General features: G+C 36.4%; 1 protein-coding gene across 1 annotated transcript; it reads right to left on the bottom strand.

Annotated features, from left to right (window-relative positions):
- Positions 1 to 11,686: 11,686 nt before the first annotated feature.
- LOC107805284 (protein SIEVE ELEMENT OCCLUSION B-like) lies at positions 11,687 to 18,054 on the bottom strand. Its single transcript, NM_001325768.2, is given in 8 exon segments — positions 11,687 to 12,542; positions 14,005 to 14,499; positions 14,753 to 14,895; positions 15,011 to 15,120; positions 15,460 to 15,917; positions 16,475 to 16,585; positions 16,876 to 17,100; positions 17,806 to 18,054. Coding segments are annotated over 8 exon segments (2,361 nt in total). The 5' UTR covers positions 18,004 to 18,054; the 3' UTR covers positions 11,687 to 11,921.

Genomic DNA, 18,054 nt, shown 5'->3' with positions numbered 1-18,054 from the left:
GTGAAATGAGGTATCACATGGTGACTTTTACTTGAAAATATATTTAATGGAAAGTATTATATCCTGAAGATTTTTATTTGAAAAGCATATAGGCGAAATAATTTATATTTGAAGGACTTGATTAATTGGTTGTACTTGTGTTCCTTATTCGTCTGAGTAATAATTATGATGTTCTTGTTGCATTGTTGTTATATCACTGGTTGATTTTGTTGTTATCATTGCTAGTTATTTTTCAGTATTATTTTGTATACTATATTGCACAGGTTATTAGACTAGTGAGTGTCTTGACTGTACCTCGTCTCTACTCTACTGAGGTTAGTCTTGATACTTACTGGGTACCGACCGTGGTGTACTCATACTACACTTCTGCACATTTTTGTGCAGAGCCAGGTATTGGAGTTATCGGACCCGGACAGAGTTAGAGTGTGATCGCAAGGATTCAAGGTAGAGCTGCTCGGTCGTCGCTGTCCCTTGGAGTCTGTTCATTTCATTGTACTGTTAATTTTTAATCAAACAGTATTGTATATTTGGTCCTCGTGATCATTCCATGTATTCAACTAGAGTTCGTGACTCAGTACTACCAGTCTTGGGAGGTTGTATATTCTTATTTGTTCCGCTGTTACTTTTGATTACTTATTTAATTCAAAAAAAAAATGGCTTCAAAAATGTAATTGAAATCGGCTTATCTAGTATTAGAGTCTAGGTGCCATCACGACGCCTGTGGCGGGATTTTGGGTCGTAACAAGTTGGTATCAGAGCTCTAGGTTCATAGGTTCTACGAGTCACAAACGAGTTTAGTAGAGTTTTACGGATCGGTACGGAGACGTCTGTACTTATCTTCGAGAGGCTACAGAACTGTTAGGAAATTTCACTTATTTCATTCCTTATCGTGCGGCATTTATTCAGCTTGAAGCATATATCTTATGTCCTTTTGCATCCACTCATGTATGAAATTGTGCACTCGGTATCAACTATGCGCCAATTGTTCGTGATACTATAGAGGGGTTATAAGGGAGTCAGGGTTGCTCAACTATTATTACAACATGTCGTCCAGATCGAGGATGCGGAAGTATTGAGAGATCATTCAGTTGTGTACATTGAGGTACAGTAGGTTCTGACATCTGGTTGATAAGTATGATATTAAGAAGGTTTAATTAATTGCCTAATTATCACAATTGTGGTAGGGTCACGAGGTGGATGTAGATCTGAAATAGTTGGTGGTATTAGGGACTATATAGTTCATATGTGATTTTTATTTAGCGAAGGGTACATACGCAGCCAAGGCACTGAAGGAAACGAGTTTAACTATCACGAGGATGACATGCGCCAAATAAATGGCTTGAGGTGTCTTATGACCGGTGTCCTATGAGCGATGAAGGTTAGCATTGTGGATCATAAGAATGTGTCCTATGGCTTCGCACCAAGTGAGGGGATGTCCACTATCAACGATCATATTGCGGGGTCATGTGCTATATCAGTTTGGACCTGAGATATATTTATGTGGTATTGAAAGGTACTCCGAAACTTGTATATGATTAAGAAGTGAGATTTGTATGGGATGATGCTGGGGCTTGCGGTATTTTCGCGTCCTTAATAATTCTACATGTTAGTACCAACGGGGTCACAAAAATAATTTCAGAATATTCGAGGTGCTACAGTAAGTTCTTACAATGCACCACCGGCACAGGTTCCTATAATAGTTATTCCAGTTATCCGGCAGAGACTCAGTATGAGTAGCCGAACCCGCAGAGGGGTTGTTATCAGTGTGATTGTACTAGGCAATTCATGAGAGAATGTCCCAGACTTGGGAGAGATGGATTTCATCAGAATACTTAGGCCACAAGCTTTATTCTAGTTAATACTCCACGTGCACAACCAGTTAAGGGTGGAGGACAGGCGGGTAGAGGGCGCCAAAGAGGGGGAGGCCCGGCCCGTTGATATAATTGCTATGACTTGGTTGAGGCCAATACACCAGATGGTATCGTACATGTATGATTTAATTTATAATAAAAGGAGCATTATTCTTATTTTCATTCAATTCTGAATATTGAGGTGAGTCCTCCTATTATGCTCCGCTTATGGGTGAGCTTCATAATTTTGTGACCAACTTATATATTTATCCCTGTTGGGAGAATTGAGGATGTGAGCCCGTGTCTGTCATTTTTATTTTTGTGCACCATTGAGGGCTATAAGTCCAAAAGTAAATTTTATTATTCATCACAGTGGGTTTAATGTGTTTCGGAATAATTGATTCAAGTTTTTATGAATTATATGCCCTATCGGTATGGGGGTTCATTATGTGTTGTGAAAACTATTTACGAAATATATTGAACAGAAGAAAAGAAAGGAAATTGAAAATTTCAGTTGGCACAATGAGCAAAATACTTGTGATTCAGAGTTGAGGACGAGATCCTCATATTTTTATATGATGTGAAATATTTAAACCGGTCTACAAGCCGCGGTAAAAGTTATATAAGGACGAAGTCCTTGTGATAAAATATTTATGAGTTTAAAATTCTCCCTTTGTGAAATTTAATTTGTACAATAGTATTAATAGGGATTCATGCCTGTTAGGCTTATTTGATAATTCTGTTATATTTTCTGTTCATATTCAGCCATTTCCGTGCTGTAAACATTGAATTTTAGCCTATGAGGTGAGTGCCCATGTGGCATTAAATGTGACTCATTAATCCGAGTAAGTAATCATGAGGTCTTCATGCCTCACATTCTGTTGTCAGTGTTGTAAAAATTTGAAATGAGGTGGTGGTTAATATGAGATTAATTGATGATGCTGGAATTAATTATGAACAACTTTTAAGACCAGAGATATGGTGATGAGCATACATATGATGTGCTTGATATCCTGATATCATTATGATAATGCAATGCTGAGATTAGTGTTATTGATATATACCTTGTGGTGTTTTGTTAGTTTGCGGATGTGTTGTAGGAGTTATTTTGGTGTTACTCTGGCAGGTGGTTAGGCACAATTTCAGGGGAGACTCTGCCAAAATTTCTAAAAATTTGGGAGTTAGTAAAAATTTGGGGGATTGAGACGTGCAAAAGAAGTGACTGTCACCACCCAAAATCCCGTCACATGCGTCGTGATGGCACCTAGTCTCTAATACTAGGTAAGCCGATTTCAATTACATTTTTAAAGTCATTTTTTTTAATTAAATAAGTAATCAAAGCTAACAGCGGAAGAAATAAGAACATACAACCCTCCCCCCAAGACTGGTAGTACTGAGTCATGAACTCTAGCTGAATACATGGAATGATCACGAGGACAAAATATATAATACCATTTGATTAAAAATTAATAGTACAATGAAACGAACAGACTCCAAAGGAATGCGACGACCAAGCAGCTCTACCTTGAATCCTTGCGATCACACTCTAACTCTGTCCGGGTCCGATACCTCCAATACCTGGCTCTGTACAAAAATGTACAGAAATTTAGTATGAGTACACTACGGTCGGCACCCAGTAAGTATCAAGACTAACCTCAGTGGAGTAGAGACGAGGTACAGTCAAGACACTCACTAGTCTAACAGCCTATGCAATATAGTATACAAAATAATACTGAAAAATAACTAGCAATGATAACAATAAAATCAACCAGTGATATAACAACAATGCAACAAGAACATCATAATTATTGCTCAGACGAATAAGGAACACAAGTACAACCAATTAATCAAGTCCTCCAAAAATAAATTCTTTCGCCTATATATTTTTCAAATAAAAGTCTTCAGGATATAATACTTTCCAATAAATATATTTTCAAGTAAAAGTCACCATGTGATACCTCATATCACAATCATAAAAATTACGGGTCTCAGCCCACTTTCATATTTTTCCACGGCACCTCGAGCCCATATTTCTATCCCCATCACACGGACAACTCGCGTGTCAAAATATCAATGTATATAAGATCCACAGAATCAATTTATTTTCACTAAAAAAAAGTTAAAATCTTTAAATCAAGTAAGAAATCAACAAAGGAATGAATTTATTTTAGAAATTATTTGGGTAAAGAAAATGACATTTCAATTAAAATGAAGCATCTGATGACTACTAATTTGGATGTAAAATTTATTAAATTAAAACATAATAGCAATTTATTTTATTCGAAACAACTCAATTCTCGAAAACCAGTAAAAACCATAAACACAAATCTGTAGAGTCTTGTACAAAGAGCCAAAACCAACACGATACAACAAGGAATACAAAACAAATAATAAAATCAAATAATACATCACGGAAGAACACAAGAATTTATAAATCACGGAAAAATAAAATAACCAAAGGCAAGTGCATCCATAGAAAAAAATATCAACAAAAGGGCACTCTCGAAGTACCGCCTCGTAGTCCCAAAAGTAAATATGCAAGACAAGGGGAATCTTCCGAGGGGGGATCTCCCGCAATACCGTTCCGTAGTCCCAAAGTAAATATGCGGGGCAGGAGGATCTCCCGCAATACCGTTCCGTAGTTCCAAAGTAAATATACAGGGCAGGAGGATCTCCCGAAATACCGTTTCGTAATCCCAAAGTAAATATGCAGGGCAGGGGGATCTCCCGGAATACCGTTCCGTATTCCAGAAGTAAATATGATTTCAACAACCGCACATCAAGTGCTCACATATCACAAATGGCTCATCAAGTTTCTCAAATATTTCAACTTGCCACAGAAATCAACTATACATCATTTTTCCACAATAAGGAACCCATGGCTCGACCATAATGTGCACAAAATCTTAACAAAATATATTTCTAATAAATTCAAGGTGGCAATCACACCAAATCATCATATAAAAATAATTTCAACAAACAAGGATCTAGGCATGACAAATAGAGGATTTAATAAGTGCCAATAATTTCCGACTTAATACATAAGGGCGCCTAAGAATTTTAACCAATGTAATTTGCACATATAAACCAAGTACGTACTCGTCACCTCGCGTACATAGTTTTAAATTACACAATTTACACATAAGACTCAATGCCTAAGGGGTAATTTCTTCCACTCAAGGTTAGGCAAGATACTTACCTTTTTGAAGTTATACCAATATTCCCAAAATCGCCTTCTTGCTTGAATTGACCTCCGGACAGCTCAAATCAATCCAAAATAATTGTATAACTTCGTTAAAAATTCATCGGAAACAATTCCGGATAATAATACGTTGACTTAAAAATTTATTCCAAAAAGTCAACACGGGACCCGTTTCTCGGAATCTGACATAATATTCACGAAATCCGAACACCCATTCCGATACGAGTTCAACCATACAATTTTATTGAATTCCAATAACAACTCGACCTCCAAATCTTAGATTTTCATTTTTGAAAGGATTTGTAAAAATCTTGATTTCTTCCATTTAAATCCGAATTAAACGATAAATATAATCGTGGATTCATGAAATATAATCACTTTAGGATATAGAACACTTATCCCAACCAAGCTTGTGAAGAATCCCTCCAGAATCTCCCAAATCCGAGCTCCAAAAAAAATCCCAAAACGAAATGGCGAAATGACCATTTTTGGTCCTTAACATTCTGCCCAGTTTGCGCACATGAGGACCATTTTATTGCACCTCCGAGCTCGCTTTTGCGAGCCAATTCTCGCTTCTGCGACGTCCACTGCCAACAAACACATCGCACCTACGGAATCCTTTCCGCTCCTGCGCATTCGCAAGTGCGATGCAACATGCGCATCTGCGCAAATAGCCGCTTCTATGCCTTCCTTTCCCGCTTCTGCGATTCCGCAGGTGTGGGATTTTCTTCGCACTTGCGACCACTGCCATGCCCTTCCATCTTCTCTTCTGCAATGGCTCCCTTACTACTGCGTGGTCGCACCTGCGCCCAAAATTCCGCAGGTGCGATTCCAACAGCTGCTGCCATTTTCAGCAGCTTCTTCCAAGTCTGAATTGCTCCGTTAACCTTCCGAAATTCACCCGAGGCCCTCGGGACCTCAACCAATTATAACAACATGTCCAAAAATACAATACAAACTTAGTCGAGGCTTCAAACCACATCAAACAATTCAGAAATTACGAATCGCGCATCAAATCAAATTATAAGTTTTTAAATCCTCCAACTTCTATATTTTGCGCCGAAACGTATCAAATCATTCTGGAATAACTTTAAATTTTCCAAACAAGTCATAATTGATGACATGGAGCTATCCTCATTTCCGGAATTGAAATCTGACCTCGTTATCAAAATTTTACCCTTCGATCGGACTTTCCAAAATCTTCTATTTTCTAAGTTTCGCCAAAATGCGTCGAATTGTCTACGGACTTCCAAATCCGAATCCGAACATACGCCTAAATCCGAAATCAACATACGAAGCTATTGACATCATCAAAATTCCATTCTGAGGTCTTTTGCTCAAAAGTCAACTCTCCGGTCAACTCTTTCCATTTAAGCTTCTAAATAAAAATTGTTCCTTTAATTAAATTCTGAATCTTTCCGAAAATCAAACTCGACCACACCCGCGGGTCATAATACATATTGCGAATGTGCATTCTCCACCTCTTAAACAAACGTTCATCCTCGAACGTGCTAAGAATCTTCCCGAGGACTTCAAATTACTGAGTATATTCTTGCACACATACTTGTGGGTGATTCTATTTTTCCGCAATTTAACACGGGTCCAACAACACCATCTCAATTGAGATTATTTCTTTTCTCTATTCTTATAAGCTTTAGAGCAAAAATCCCTAACTCTCCAATCATTTCCAAAATGCCTGATTTTCACTTCGACGGACGGTATTAGTCTCAACTGGCTATAGCAACTCGTGCCTATGCACACATCAACTTTCTTGATAGTGTTGAAGTACTTCAAAATTTTTCTGAGGTAGTTCATTCTTCTCCGTTTAGGATCATTCGCCCTCAAACACACAATATAACTTATCTCTTCTTTCGCACATCTCAATCCCCCAAATTTTACTAACTCCCAAATTTTTCGGAAAATTTCGGCAGAGTCTCCCTTGTAATTGGGCCTAACCACCTGCCAGAGTAACACCAAAATAACTCCTACAACACATCCGCAACCCAACAAAACACCTCAAGGTATATATCAATAATACTAATCTCAGCATTGCATTATCATAATGATATCAGGATATGAAGCACATCATATGTATGCTCATCACCACATCTCTGGTCTTAAAAGCTATTCATAATTAATTCCTGCATCATCAATTAATCTCATATTAACCACCACCTCATTTCGAATTTTCACAACACTGATAATAGAACGCGATGCATAAGACCTCATGATTACTTACTCGGATTAATGAGTCACATTTAACGCCACCTGGGCACTCACCTCATATGCTAAAACTCAACGTTTACAACACGAAAATGGCTGAATATGAACAAAAAAAAATATACAAGAATTATCAAATAAGCCTAACAGGCATGACTCCCTATTAATATTATTGTACAAATTAAATTTTACAAAGGAAGAATTTTAAACTCATAAATATTTCACCACAAGGACCTCGTCCTTATATAACTTCCACCGCGACTTGTAGCCCGGTCTAAATATTTCACATCATATATAAAATACGAGGATCTCGTCCTCAACTCTGAATCACAAGTATTTTGCACATTGCCAACTGAAATTTCAATTTTTTTTCTTCCTACTTTTCAATATATTTCATAAACAGTTTTCACAATACATAATTAACTCTCATACCGGTATGGCGTAATATTCATAAAAATTGGAATCAATTATTCGGAAACACATTAAACCCACTGTAATGAATAATAAAAATTACTTTTGGACTTATAGCCCTCAATGGTGTACAAAAATAAATTACAGACACGAGCTCACACCTTCAAATCCCCCAACAGGGATAAACATATAAGTGGATCACAAATTTATGAAGCTCACCCATAAGTGGAGCATGATAAGAGGACTCACCTCAATATTCAGAACCGAATCAAATTAAGGAAAATATCCTTTTATAATAAAAATCAAGATCGTACATGTAATGACACCATCTAGTGTATTGGCCTCAGCCAAATCATAGTGATTAAATCAATGGGTCGGGTCTCCACCTCTTAGGTGCCCACTACCCGCCTGTCCTCCACCTCTAGCTGACTGTGCACGTGGAGTATTAAGTGGAATAAATCTTGTAGCCTAATTATTCTGATGAAATCCGTCTCTTCCAAGTCTGGGACATTCCTCTTGATGTGTCTAGTACAATCACACTGATAACAACCCCTCTACGGGTTTGGCTGCTCATACTGAGTCTTTGTCGGATAACTGGAATAACCATTATAGGAACCCTGTGCCGGTGGTGTATTAAAAGAACTTACTGTAACACCCCGAGTATTTTGAAATTGTTTTTGTGACCTCGCTGGTACTGAAATGTAGAATTATTAAGAAAGCGGGAGTACCGCAAGTCCCAGCATCATCCCATACCAATCTCAGCTCTTAATCATATATAATTTTCGGAGAACCTTTCAATACCACATAAATACATCTCAGGCCAAAACTGATATAACACATGACCCCCACAATCTGATCGTTGATAGTGGACTCCCCTCACTTGGCATGAAGACATAGGGCACATTATGATGATCCAAAATACTAACCTTCATCGCTCATAAGACTCCGGTCATAAGACATCTCAAACCATTAATTTGGCGCATGTCATCCTCGTGATAGTTAAACTCGCTTCCTCTAGTGCCTTGGTTGCGTACGTACCCTTCGCTAAATAGAAATCCCATACGAACTACATAATCTTTAATACCACCAGCTATTTCAGATCTACATCCACCTCGTGACTCTACCACAATTTATGATGATTAGGCAATTAATTAAACCTTCTTAATATCAAACTTATCAACCAGATGTCAGAAACTGCTGCACCCCAATGTGCACAACTGAATGATCTCTCAATACTTCCGCATCCTCTATCTGTACGACACGTTGTAATAATGGTTTAGCAACCCTGGCTCTCTCATAACTCCTCTATAGTATCACGAACCGTTGGCGCATAGTTGATACCGAGTGCACAAATTTCATACACGAGTGGATGCAAAAAGGACATAAGATATATGCTTCAAGTTGAATTAATACCGCACAAAGTGTTCCAAAGTGTAGAAGGGAATGGAACTATAATGTTTCGCTTATTTCCTGTCGATATTCAAGTAGTGAGACTAACTTTTAAGATAATTGATATATTCATGAACTTATAGGCAAAATCATGAATTCATTCGCTCTAGCATAATAATGGGGATTGCAAGCCTTGCGGATCTCTGAGCAAGTCTTAATCATCCAATTTCTTTGCTGAATTCTATTTTGTTGACAAATTTATTTTTCTATCATCTTCTAGCTTGTGTTATTTTTTAATTGCTATGCCTTTTAGCATCTTATGTTTCTCTGTCATTATAAATCTTCTAACAATCCTCTTTAGCGCCTTCAATTATGTGGTGCATTCTGTTTTGATGTGATATTAGATAAAAATAGTCTAGGGTGAAAGATGAGAACCATGTGGTTCAGAGTAAGAAAGGGATTAGAGTTAAAGGTTCAACAACAATAACTAACTAAAGATATTTCATTGTTTGATACTCTGATTACTTTCATACTCAGGCATGTGGCACTGCCCTTGGACTCTGCATTGTACGTACCCTTGTGAGTTCAACTCTTTCCTGTTTCAAATAAATAAGTTTCAGGAATTTGAGACTTCGAATTTGCAAGAAAAAATATTTCAATTTGGATTTGGCATGAAAAAGAGTTCAAGTTCTATCTTTACGATTTACTGTATTTCATGACATCTTAATCCATTTACAAGCCAATGGATGGCATAAACATCAACTCTCAAACCAAAATTCCACACTGTTCATCATTGCTAAGAAAGTTCCCCTTGGAATAGGCTTTAAGCATACAAGTGAAGAATATTGACTGTCTTGCCAGTTTTTAATGATGATATGCAGGTTAACAAAATTGGTGGGAGATCAAAGTTGTAAAGAAAAATAGACTAGGGACAGTGATGCAACTATACCTTCAACTTAATTGTCCTGCAGGGTCACTGGACACCACTCTCAGTTCAATTTTGAAGAATATAAACTGAAGGTAAGTAGAACTACGAAATGATATGTCTGTAGTGCCACACGTACGAAATGATGTTTTTATAGGAATACGTGGAGCATAACCAGATCATCTTAGGCTTACTTATTCATTTTATCATATACATGTACGTGAGTTAGTTGCATTCTCTTCCAACGCAATCATCTCTAATCCGATATAATCTGGTATTACCCTCATAGTATTCAAATTTCTAAGACACCTAGGCCCAGTATTTACACACATGTAACATTTTTGGTCTTCCAATTATTGTAATAAGTCGCACTTACGTTGCTTGCCCGCAAGGCTCCTCCATTTCAGTCATCCGGTTTTGAATTCTATGTATTACATCTTCATCTACCATACCGTTCTTCTAATGACTGAGTCTGGATATCTAAATTGCTTTCATTTAAAGGACACAATTTGGTGCACATCTACGAGTGAAGTTGGTAGTCCAAATCTCACTCTGGACTGTTTATTTGCAATTCTATTAAATCAATTCATTTACTTCATGATTTTAGTATTCCAATTAGACGAAGGTGATATATATTTTTATGTTATAGACTGAATTGCAAATTGCAGTCTTATATTGTCATTTAATCACGTTTTATACTTTTCACAAATTACAGAGTATTTCTTGCAGACAAGTGCTATTCTTTCGGCGTTAGTTGATATCGTTGATGAAGAAAGGATTAAAAAGACAATTGCAAAATGCTGGATGATTTACTGGAGATTCATATTCTCCAGTAAATCACATCTATTCTTTAATATCGGATAGACTCCATATGCCACTAGCAGCTTTTGTGGTTACAAGATTCTGAGCAGACTATAGCCTTCAATAGAGCAGATAATAATGAAGTAGTTCTTATCCAATTTAACCCCTGATATTTGAGGTACTTAAAAATTCTATTGATGGTAATTCAAGTAAGTTGGTCGAGTTATTTGATCGACTAATATAGAAGCATACTTTAAGTCCTTATGGATTAGTCGGAGTATTTATTTTGTCTCTCTTTAATTTTTTTTTATTGTCAGGTAGCTTATTAACAGAAAGTGGCAAGCCGATGGATATATTAGCAAAGCTAAATGAGTTAGTTGGTTTTTCGCCTCATTAAGAAATTAAACTTTTTGAGGTTAATGTTTTTTTCTTATTATTCTCTTGCTGCTAAGTTTTTAACTCAAACCCTTTTTTCACAAGTCACTTGGGATTGGTGGTTCTTGGCAACAATAATATAGAGACAACCCGATAAAATTCATCTATTTATTTTGTTGTCTAAATTTAATCCTCGATCTTTTTTTCTTTGAATCGATCCGCACATCGCGCGGGTAAGTATACTAGTTGCCTTTAATGACACTAACTCCCCAACCTCCAACTAACTTCACGTGTACAACCTGACAATTAACCACTAAATCCTACTGTTATTTATAGCTTTGCCCCTCTATACATATGTCATGTTACTCCTACTTTATCAATTTTACCTTTTATTGACCACATGGGTAACAATATATATATATATATATATATGTTATCATCGACCACATTTTTCAAATTTTTCGTCGAAGGTTTTTGCAAATTCTAGTAGTGAGCAAAATAGAAACAAACTAATTAAGAAACACACGTTGTCACCAGATTTATTTTAACTCATGCATAACGCTATAGAATTACATGGATCACACACTCAAATCTCAAAAGAAGTACATCAAAAAGCCAGTACATGGCATTTTATTCTAAGCATACTGTTAATTAAGAGCGAGCAATAATTAAAAGAGGACTAGAAGTGGTAGTAATTTTATTCAAACATATGGTCCTCTAGGAGCAATAATTAATAAATTAAAGATGGTCAATCAATGCAGCAGCTGTACATGATAAACTTCTCCATCGGACGGCTGCATTCAGCACAAACCACTCTCTCAGGAATATGACCGGTGGTTCCAGGCAATATGAGACGTGTACAATGGTGAGGAGTATGAAGAGCACGAAGTTGACGGTCCACTGAAGGAACAAATTCAGTGATATCTGTGACTTCATGTTTCCAGCGTTCAAATCCTCTCATAACTTGCACCATCAGGTCACCTTTACCTCGAGTCATTTCAGCCAATCCCCGGCTAAAAACAGCCCATCCTTGGTCACTTCCATCATAGCTTAAAATGGTGACGATTTCTTGAAGAATTGGGTCTGTTTCTCCAGGGATGTCTTGTTGAGTCCTTGAGTGCCACATGCTTTCTAGCCTTTCCCAAAAGAACCAAATGAGAGTTTGGTCTTGCACAACATGGCTTAGGTTTTCAACTTGGATTATTGCGCTGTTCTTGCGAACTCTTTCCTTTGGATTTCTTTTACCCACGTAGAGCATCTCTAGAGGGATACGGGCTGCATTTGCAACAGCTCTTGTCACAGTTGTGAAATCTCTGATCCATTCAATGTCTTCTCCTCCATACAAGCATATGCATTTGCCTTCCCCAATCTGCATGGAAAAAAAAAGAGATAATTTAAATTTTAAAGATGATGATACCTCATGATCTATGTGTATGTGAGAGCAAGGGTGTACATAGGTAGGGTTGGTTCGGATTTTGCAATTACCAAACCAAACCAATTGTATCGGATTTTTAAATCTATAAACCAAACCAAACCAACAAAAGTCGGGTTTTTCAATATCGGTTTTTCTCGGATTTTTCGAGGTTTTCGGGCTTTTTTTCTGATAAACTTATGCTCCAAATATTTCTTTAGTCCTAAAAATATTTTACCAATAACAACCATGTTTTTATTTTTTAGCATTGACCTCAACTATGCTAGTCAATAGGTTGTATGGTTCCAATTTCCGTTCTAGAAAACTTATGGAAACTTTAATCAATCATCCATTCTCTTCCAAAGACAATCTTTTTAAAGGAACATATAGAGATGTCCTTCATAGAACATTTGCACATCCACAAGATCCGGTACACACGGCAATCAACAAACTCCTCAAATTTTCTTACTTTCTCATGTTTAATAGTGTCCATTGCAATCGCATCCGGAGACAGCGAAATAGTCACGATTTAGTGGAGAAGAGTCAAAATGGTTTCGATTGTTTTAGTGTTTTAGAACTAGTTTAGGACTAGTCTTATTCTACTTTAGGACTAGTTTTTGGTTTGGGCTCAATTATTCTTTTATGGGCCAGACAAAAAAAAACATTTACATAGGCTACATAACCAATTTAAAATATTATGCTAAATACAAAAATTATAAAAAAATTAAGAAATATTTATAACATACATTCTAATAAATATTTTTATCTACCTAATATATAAAATATGTATACATGTAATGTCGGGTTGGTTTGGTTTCAGTTTGATTTTTTTTTAGTTAATACCAAACCAAACTTATTATGGTCGGGTTTTATTTTTCAATACCAAACCAAGTCAAACCAAACCACTAGTCGGGTTTTTTTTCCGGGTTGACTCGTATTATCGGGTTGGTGTGGGTTATCGGTTTGGTTTGTACACCCCTATGTGAGAGAGTTTAGTTGGCTTAATTGATTGAAAAATACTTTTTAAGTGTTGAAAGTTTTATTGAAAAATGATGAAACTGATAATAAACAACTATTATGTTTAGTTTTGTCATTAAAATAATCACAATGCCCCTATATCTATATTCAAAAATATAAATTTTAAAATATCTAGACGAATGACATAAATGGAATAGACAGGGGTTAAGTTTGGTTAAGAGAAGGGGGTTAAAAAAATTTTAAGGATAAACTAGTAAAAATTTTGGTAATCAAATAAAAATTTCTTATAACCAAAATGTCATAAGTTGGGATTATAAACACTTTTTGCTTATCAAACGCGCGTCAATAAGTTTAGTTTGATAGTTTATAAGCTTACCCGAACATAATTTATAAAAAAATGGTAGTAGTACATAAATACAATGCTTAAGACAGTTTAACTTACCCAGGTAAATATGTTTTGATCAATGGAGTCAGCTAATAGTTCAATATTCCAAGTTTGTTCTCTCCATAGAGCTTCTTCCCTAGCTTTAGTAAAGGGAAATGCCAAACTTCCCCAAATCCACAACATATGGTATGCATTGTTGTTTGTTTCTTTACCTTGAGGATCAAGAACAACAAGCTGAGGCTTTTTATTGAATCCCCAGATCTCTTTGATATATCTGATGACTGCAGGATCAATCATAGAAGGATGAGCTACTGAGTACCAGGGCATAGAAGCTTGGACTTGTTCAAATTTCATTTGCTTTGCTTCAGTCCATGGTGTTAGTCTTTTGTCAACTACAGGAATCCAAACAACCTCATAGTTACTCTCAGGCCTACTTGGTTGTGCCTTTGATTCCGCGTACATATGATGGAGAATAAAGAGCTCTTCTGGTGCAATGTCGAGATCTGACAGCAAAAGTAAAACATGCTTCCTCCTAAGCACATCAAGACTTACCTGTCGTAAATAAGAGTGTATCTATTAAGTAATTATAACTAAATCTCTTGAAGATATTAATTGCTAATCTGGTAAAAAAAAGGTAAAAATCTTCAGTGTGTTGGTGTATATACTTAAATCGTAAAATAAGTACTAAAGTATATTTTTTTGTAATAGAAAAAGGAACAAAACTGATACTACAACTACACAATTAAAACTTGCAAACGTATCATTTGGTTAAGGACCAAAAGAAGAGGTAGAGATTGATACAAACCCTTCTCTTATGAGTTCCATCAAAAAGTGGGAGCTGGTCATCCTTGGAATAAATCAAGATTGACAGTATCTTCATGTTATCAATGTGGGGTGTCCTCAGAAGTCGCAAAAGTGCTTCAAATGCATCATGTTGCCTCTTCTCCTCTATATCACAAACAACAATATGTGCTTAGTGTTTAAAATATCCTAGTTTGTTTTTTAAACATCAATTTAATTAAAAAGAGTAAACATGCCACTGAACTAATGAGATCCAACTTACCAATCTTTTGGTAACATTGGTTTAGAACCTTTCTCAGGAGATCCAATATGTTGGCAAGCTTGTGAGCCAAACTAGATATCTCCCAAGTCTCGGATGTTGTGGACATATACCTAAAACACATATTGATCAAGAACCTTTATCATTCACAAAGTATATGGTAAATTGTCAAAATGGAGAAATAACACTTTATTATTAATATTTCTATCATTGTGTTGTCGATATTAGAGTTATTTTTTAGCTTGACTACCCAATTAAGAAAGGAGTTCACTCATATGCGCAAACAGTAGAAAAAGTTGTATATTTTAACCTAGTAACCTCTCTTATTTTCAAGGTTTTTAATCTAACTTTCAATGGATGGTTAGTTGTAGTTATCACATATGCGGCATGATAATGTAAAAAAAAATTTATGCCGTCAGCTCATAGAAGTTAAAGTGGTTTAGAAAACATACTCGTGGCCGGTGGCAATGAGATTCAAAATGATGGCTGTACACATGACAGCGGCCCTTATAGTCCAGTAGGCAGCAGTGGAAATATGGGCAGTATTGATCAGCATTTCCAATTCTTGGGTGATAGCATACTGATGATGAGATGTTCGAATGTCTCTAAACTCGATAATGCACTTTGTGACATCCAACATTTTGTTGATCAGATCAGAGATTGCATCAAATTTTGGCTTAAGAACATCGGTGCGCTCCATGATTTCTGGAAGTTCCTTAATGATTGCAACTGATTTGGCCAGTGGATTTGTTGGATATTGATGAACAAGTAGCCAAAATTCACCATATTGCTGAGCGAAGGCTGCAAATGTTATTGCTACTTTTGTATCCCAAGCGTAGGTTGTGAGCGAGTGAAGCAACGCCATTGTTGTTGAGTGCGGGTCTTCTTTGTTAGCACATTTGCATATCAACTGTACCATAATTACATTCACATCAACCATCAAATTCATCTCAAATATTTGACTCTAGCTAGGAGACTTCCAAGAAGGATTTTACTTGCATCCGCTGAATGTAAAACGAATTTAGAGTATCGGTGCATTACTACCCGTTGTAGCAGGTTATTATATGTCTTATTTTGCAAGTTACTAATTTTTCCTGTTTATAATTAGGTGATCTAATAGCTAACAAAGAAGTAATTTTACGCTAGGGAGGAGGGGAAGAGTATACAAGCTCCGTACCAAATGAATTAGGATCCATATATTTTAATCATTCTAGACATGAGATCCTCTTTTTCCTTTTCTAAATCAAATGGTTTGCATGATTTAGTTTCAGTGCAGCCAAACTATGGCAAAATTACATGTATCTATTAACACATTGACCAGGTCGCAAATAGAATATAGAAATGGTAATTGAACTTGTTCTCTTAATTACAAGTAGTCCAAGTTTAAAAATGTTTAAGTAGTATAGAATTATTAATATTGGGATTTAAATAGCAAAGCGAGTTATATTTAAATTTTAATGCACTTACCTCCATAGAAATTCTATGTATAGGATATGCCAAATAGTTGAGTATTTCAGAAAGTCCACTGTGGGGAACCTTCTCTTCCAATGCTTCCAGATGTGCTTGAGCTTGACCTCCCTATAATATCCAAAACAAAAACAAACAAAAGATCATGTAGAAAAACTTTTTATTGTTTTCAACTCGGTATTCGATATAGACATTAGGGCCCGACTAAATCCGAATTCGCATCCGGAAGTTCCATATTGGGAGGTAAAGCACTCCCTAACAAAGGCGACACCATGCCCATGACTCGAACCCGAAGCCTCTGGTTAAGGATGAAAGAGTATTTACCACTCCATCACAACCTTTATTGGTTCACGTAGAAAAACTGTGTTCTGATATAACAAGAAAAATGAGATGATACATACATGAAGATGGCCAGGAATAGCAGGAGCACGATGCACAATATCCTCAATGGTATGGAGAAGAGGTTTGACGTCAAAGTCACGGCCATCTGGGGAATGAGTATCCTCAATGTGCTTCATCATTGCGTTATCATCAGATGTTAAGAAAAGATGATGATCACCCCTTCTCGGGTGAATTCGATTTGGAGTCCGTGGATTGATATGAGTATTATGAGCGACAGCGGGTACCTGTTGAGACATAATATATAATTAAGTAATTAAAATTATGTTATTGCTAATAGCTTAAAATTTTAAATCAATTGGTCGCACAATTCAACATATATAATATGTATTTCCTCCGTTTCAATTTATGTGAACCTATTTTTTTTTAGTCCGTGCCAAAAAGAATGACCCATTTCCATATTTGGAAATAATTTACCTTTATGCAATGATTTATAGCCACACAAAAAATATATGCCTCATTTTACACCACAAGTTCAAAAGTCCTCTCCCTTTTCTTAAATTTCGTGTCCAGTTAAATAGGTTCACATAAATTGAAACGGAGGGAGTATTAGAGTAGGCAGGGGTTCTGAGTCCGGACCTCACTTCTATCCAAAATACCCAAAAATATATTGGCGCACGTGCACAAATGGCATTCTTTGAGGCCAGTATTTAAATTATATCGATTTTAGCCTAGTTGGCTAAATTTGTTTGCAACAAGAGAAACTCATTCAACTATATACTTTTAAAGGAGAAATTTAGGCCATTGGACTACCGGAGAAGTAATTTAAAGAGTGACTTCAGAAAGGGTTATACGGTGCATATCTATGTGTTTTTGGTTCATGAAAAAGAATCAGACCTACCCATGAGAAACATGTTACGACATAATAGAATTAAATTATTAAAAAGGGTACTAAGCATTTAAATAAAATGGTGGCACAAATTCGATCGTACCATGTCATGACTCACTGGTTTGACCACAGGATGATTCATCACAGGATTGATCTGAGCATTCAGAGGGTTGATGTGATGGCCAGTACTTGGCACCATATGATCATGACTCATTGGATGAATCCTGTTGGCAGCAGCAGCTGAATCATTAGTCACTGGGTTCATGGCTCCCTTTTCAGTCAATTGGTTAACATGAGCCATTTGAAAGGAATTAAAAAATGGTAGGGTTTTAGAAAAGGCAAGTAGTTATAA

The sequence above is a fragment of the Nicotiana tabacum genome, chromosome 24 (assembly GCF_000715075.1).
Source record: "Nicotiana tabacum cultivar K326 chromosome 24, ASM71507v2, whole genome shotgun sequence".
NCBI lineage: Eukaryota > Viridiplantae > Streptophyta > Magnoliopsida > Solanales > Solanaceae > Nicotiana > Nicotiana tabacum.
The sequence above is the reverse complement of the archived record's forward strand: the minus strand, read 5'-3'. Positions and strand labels throughout refer to the sequence as shown.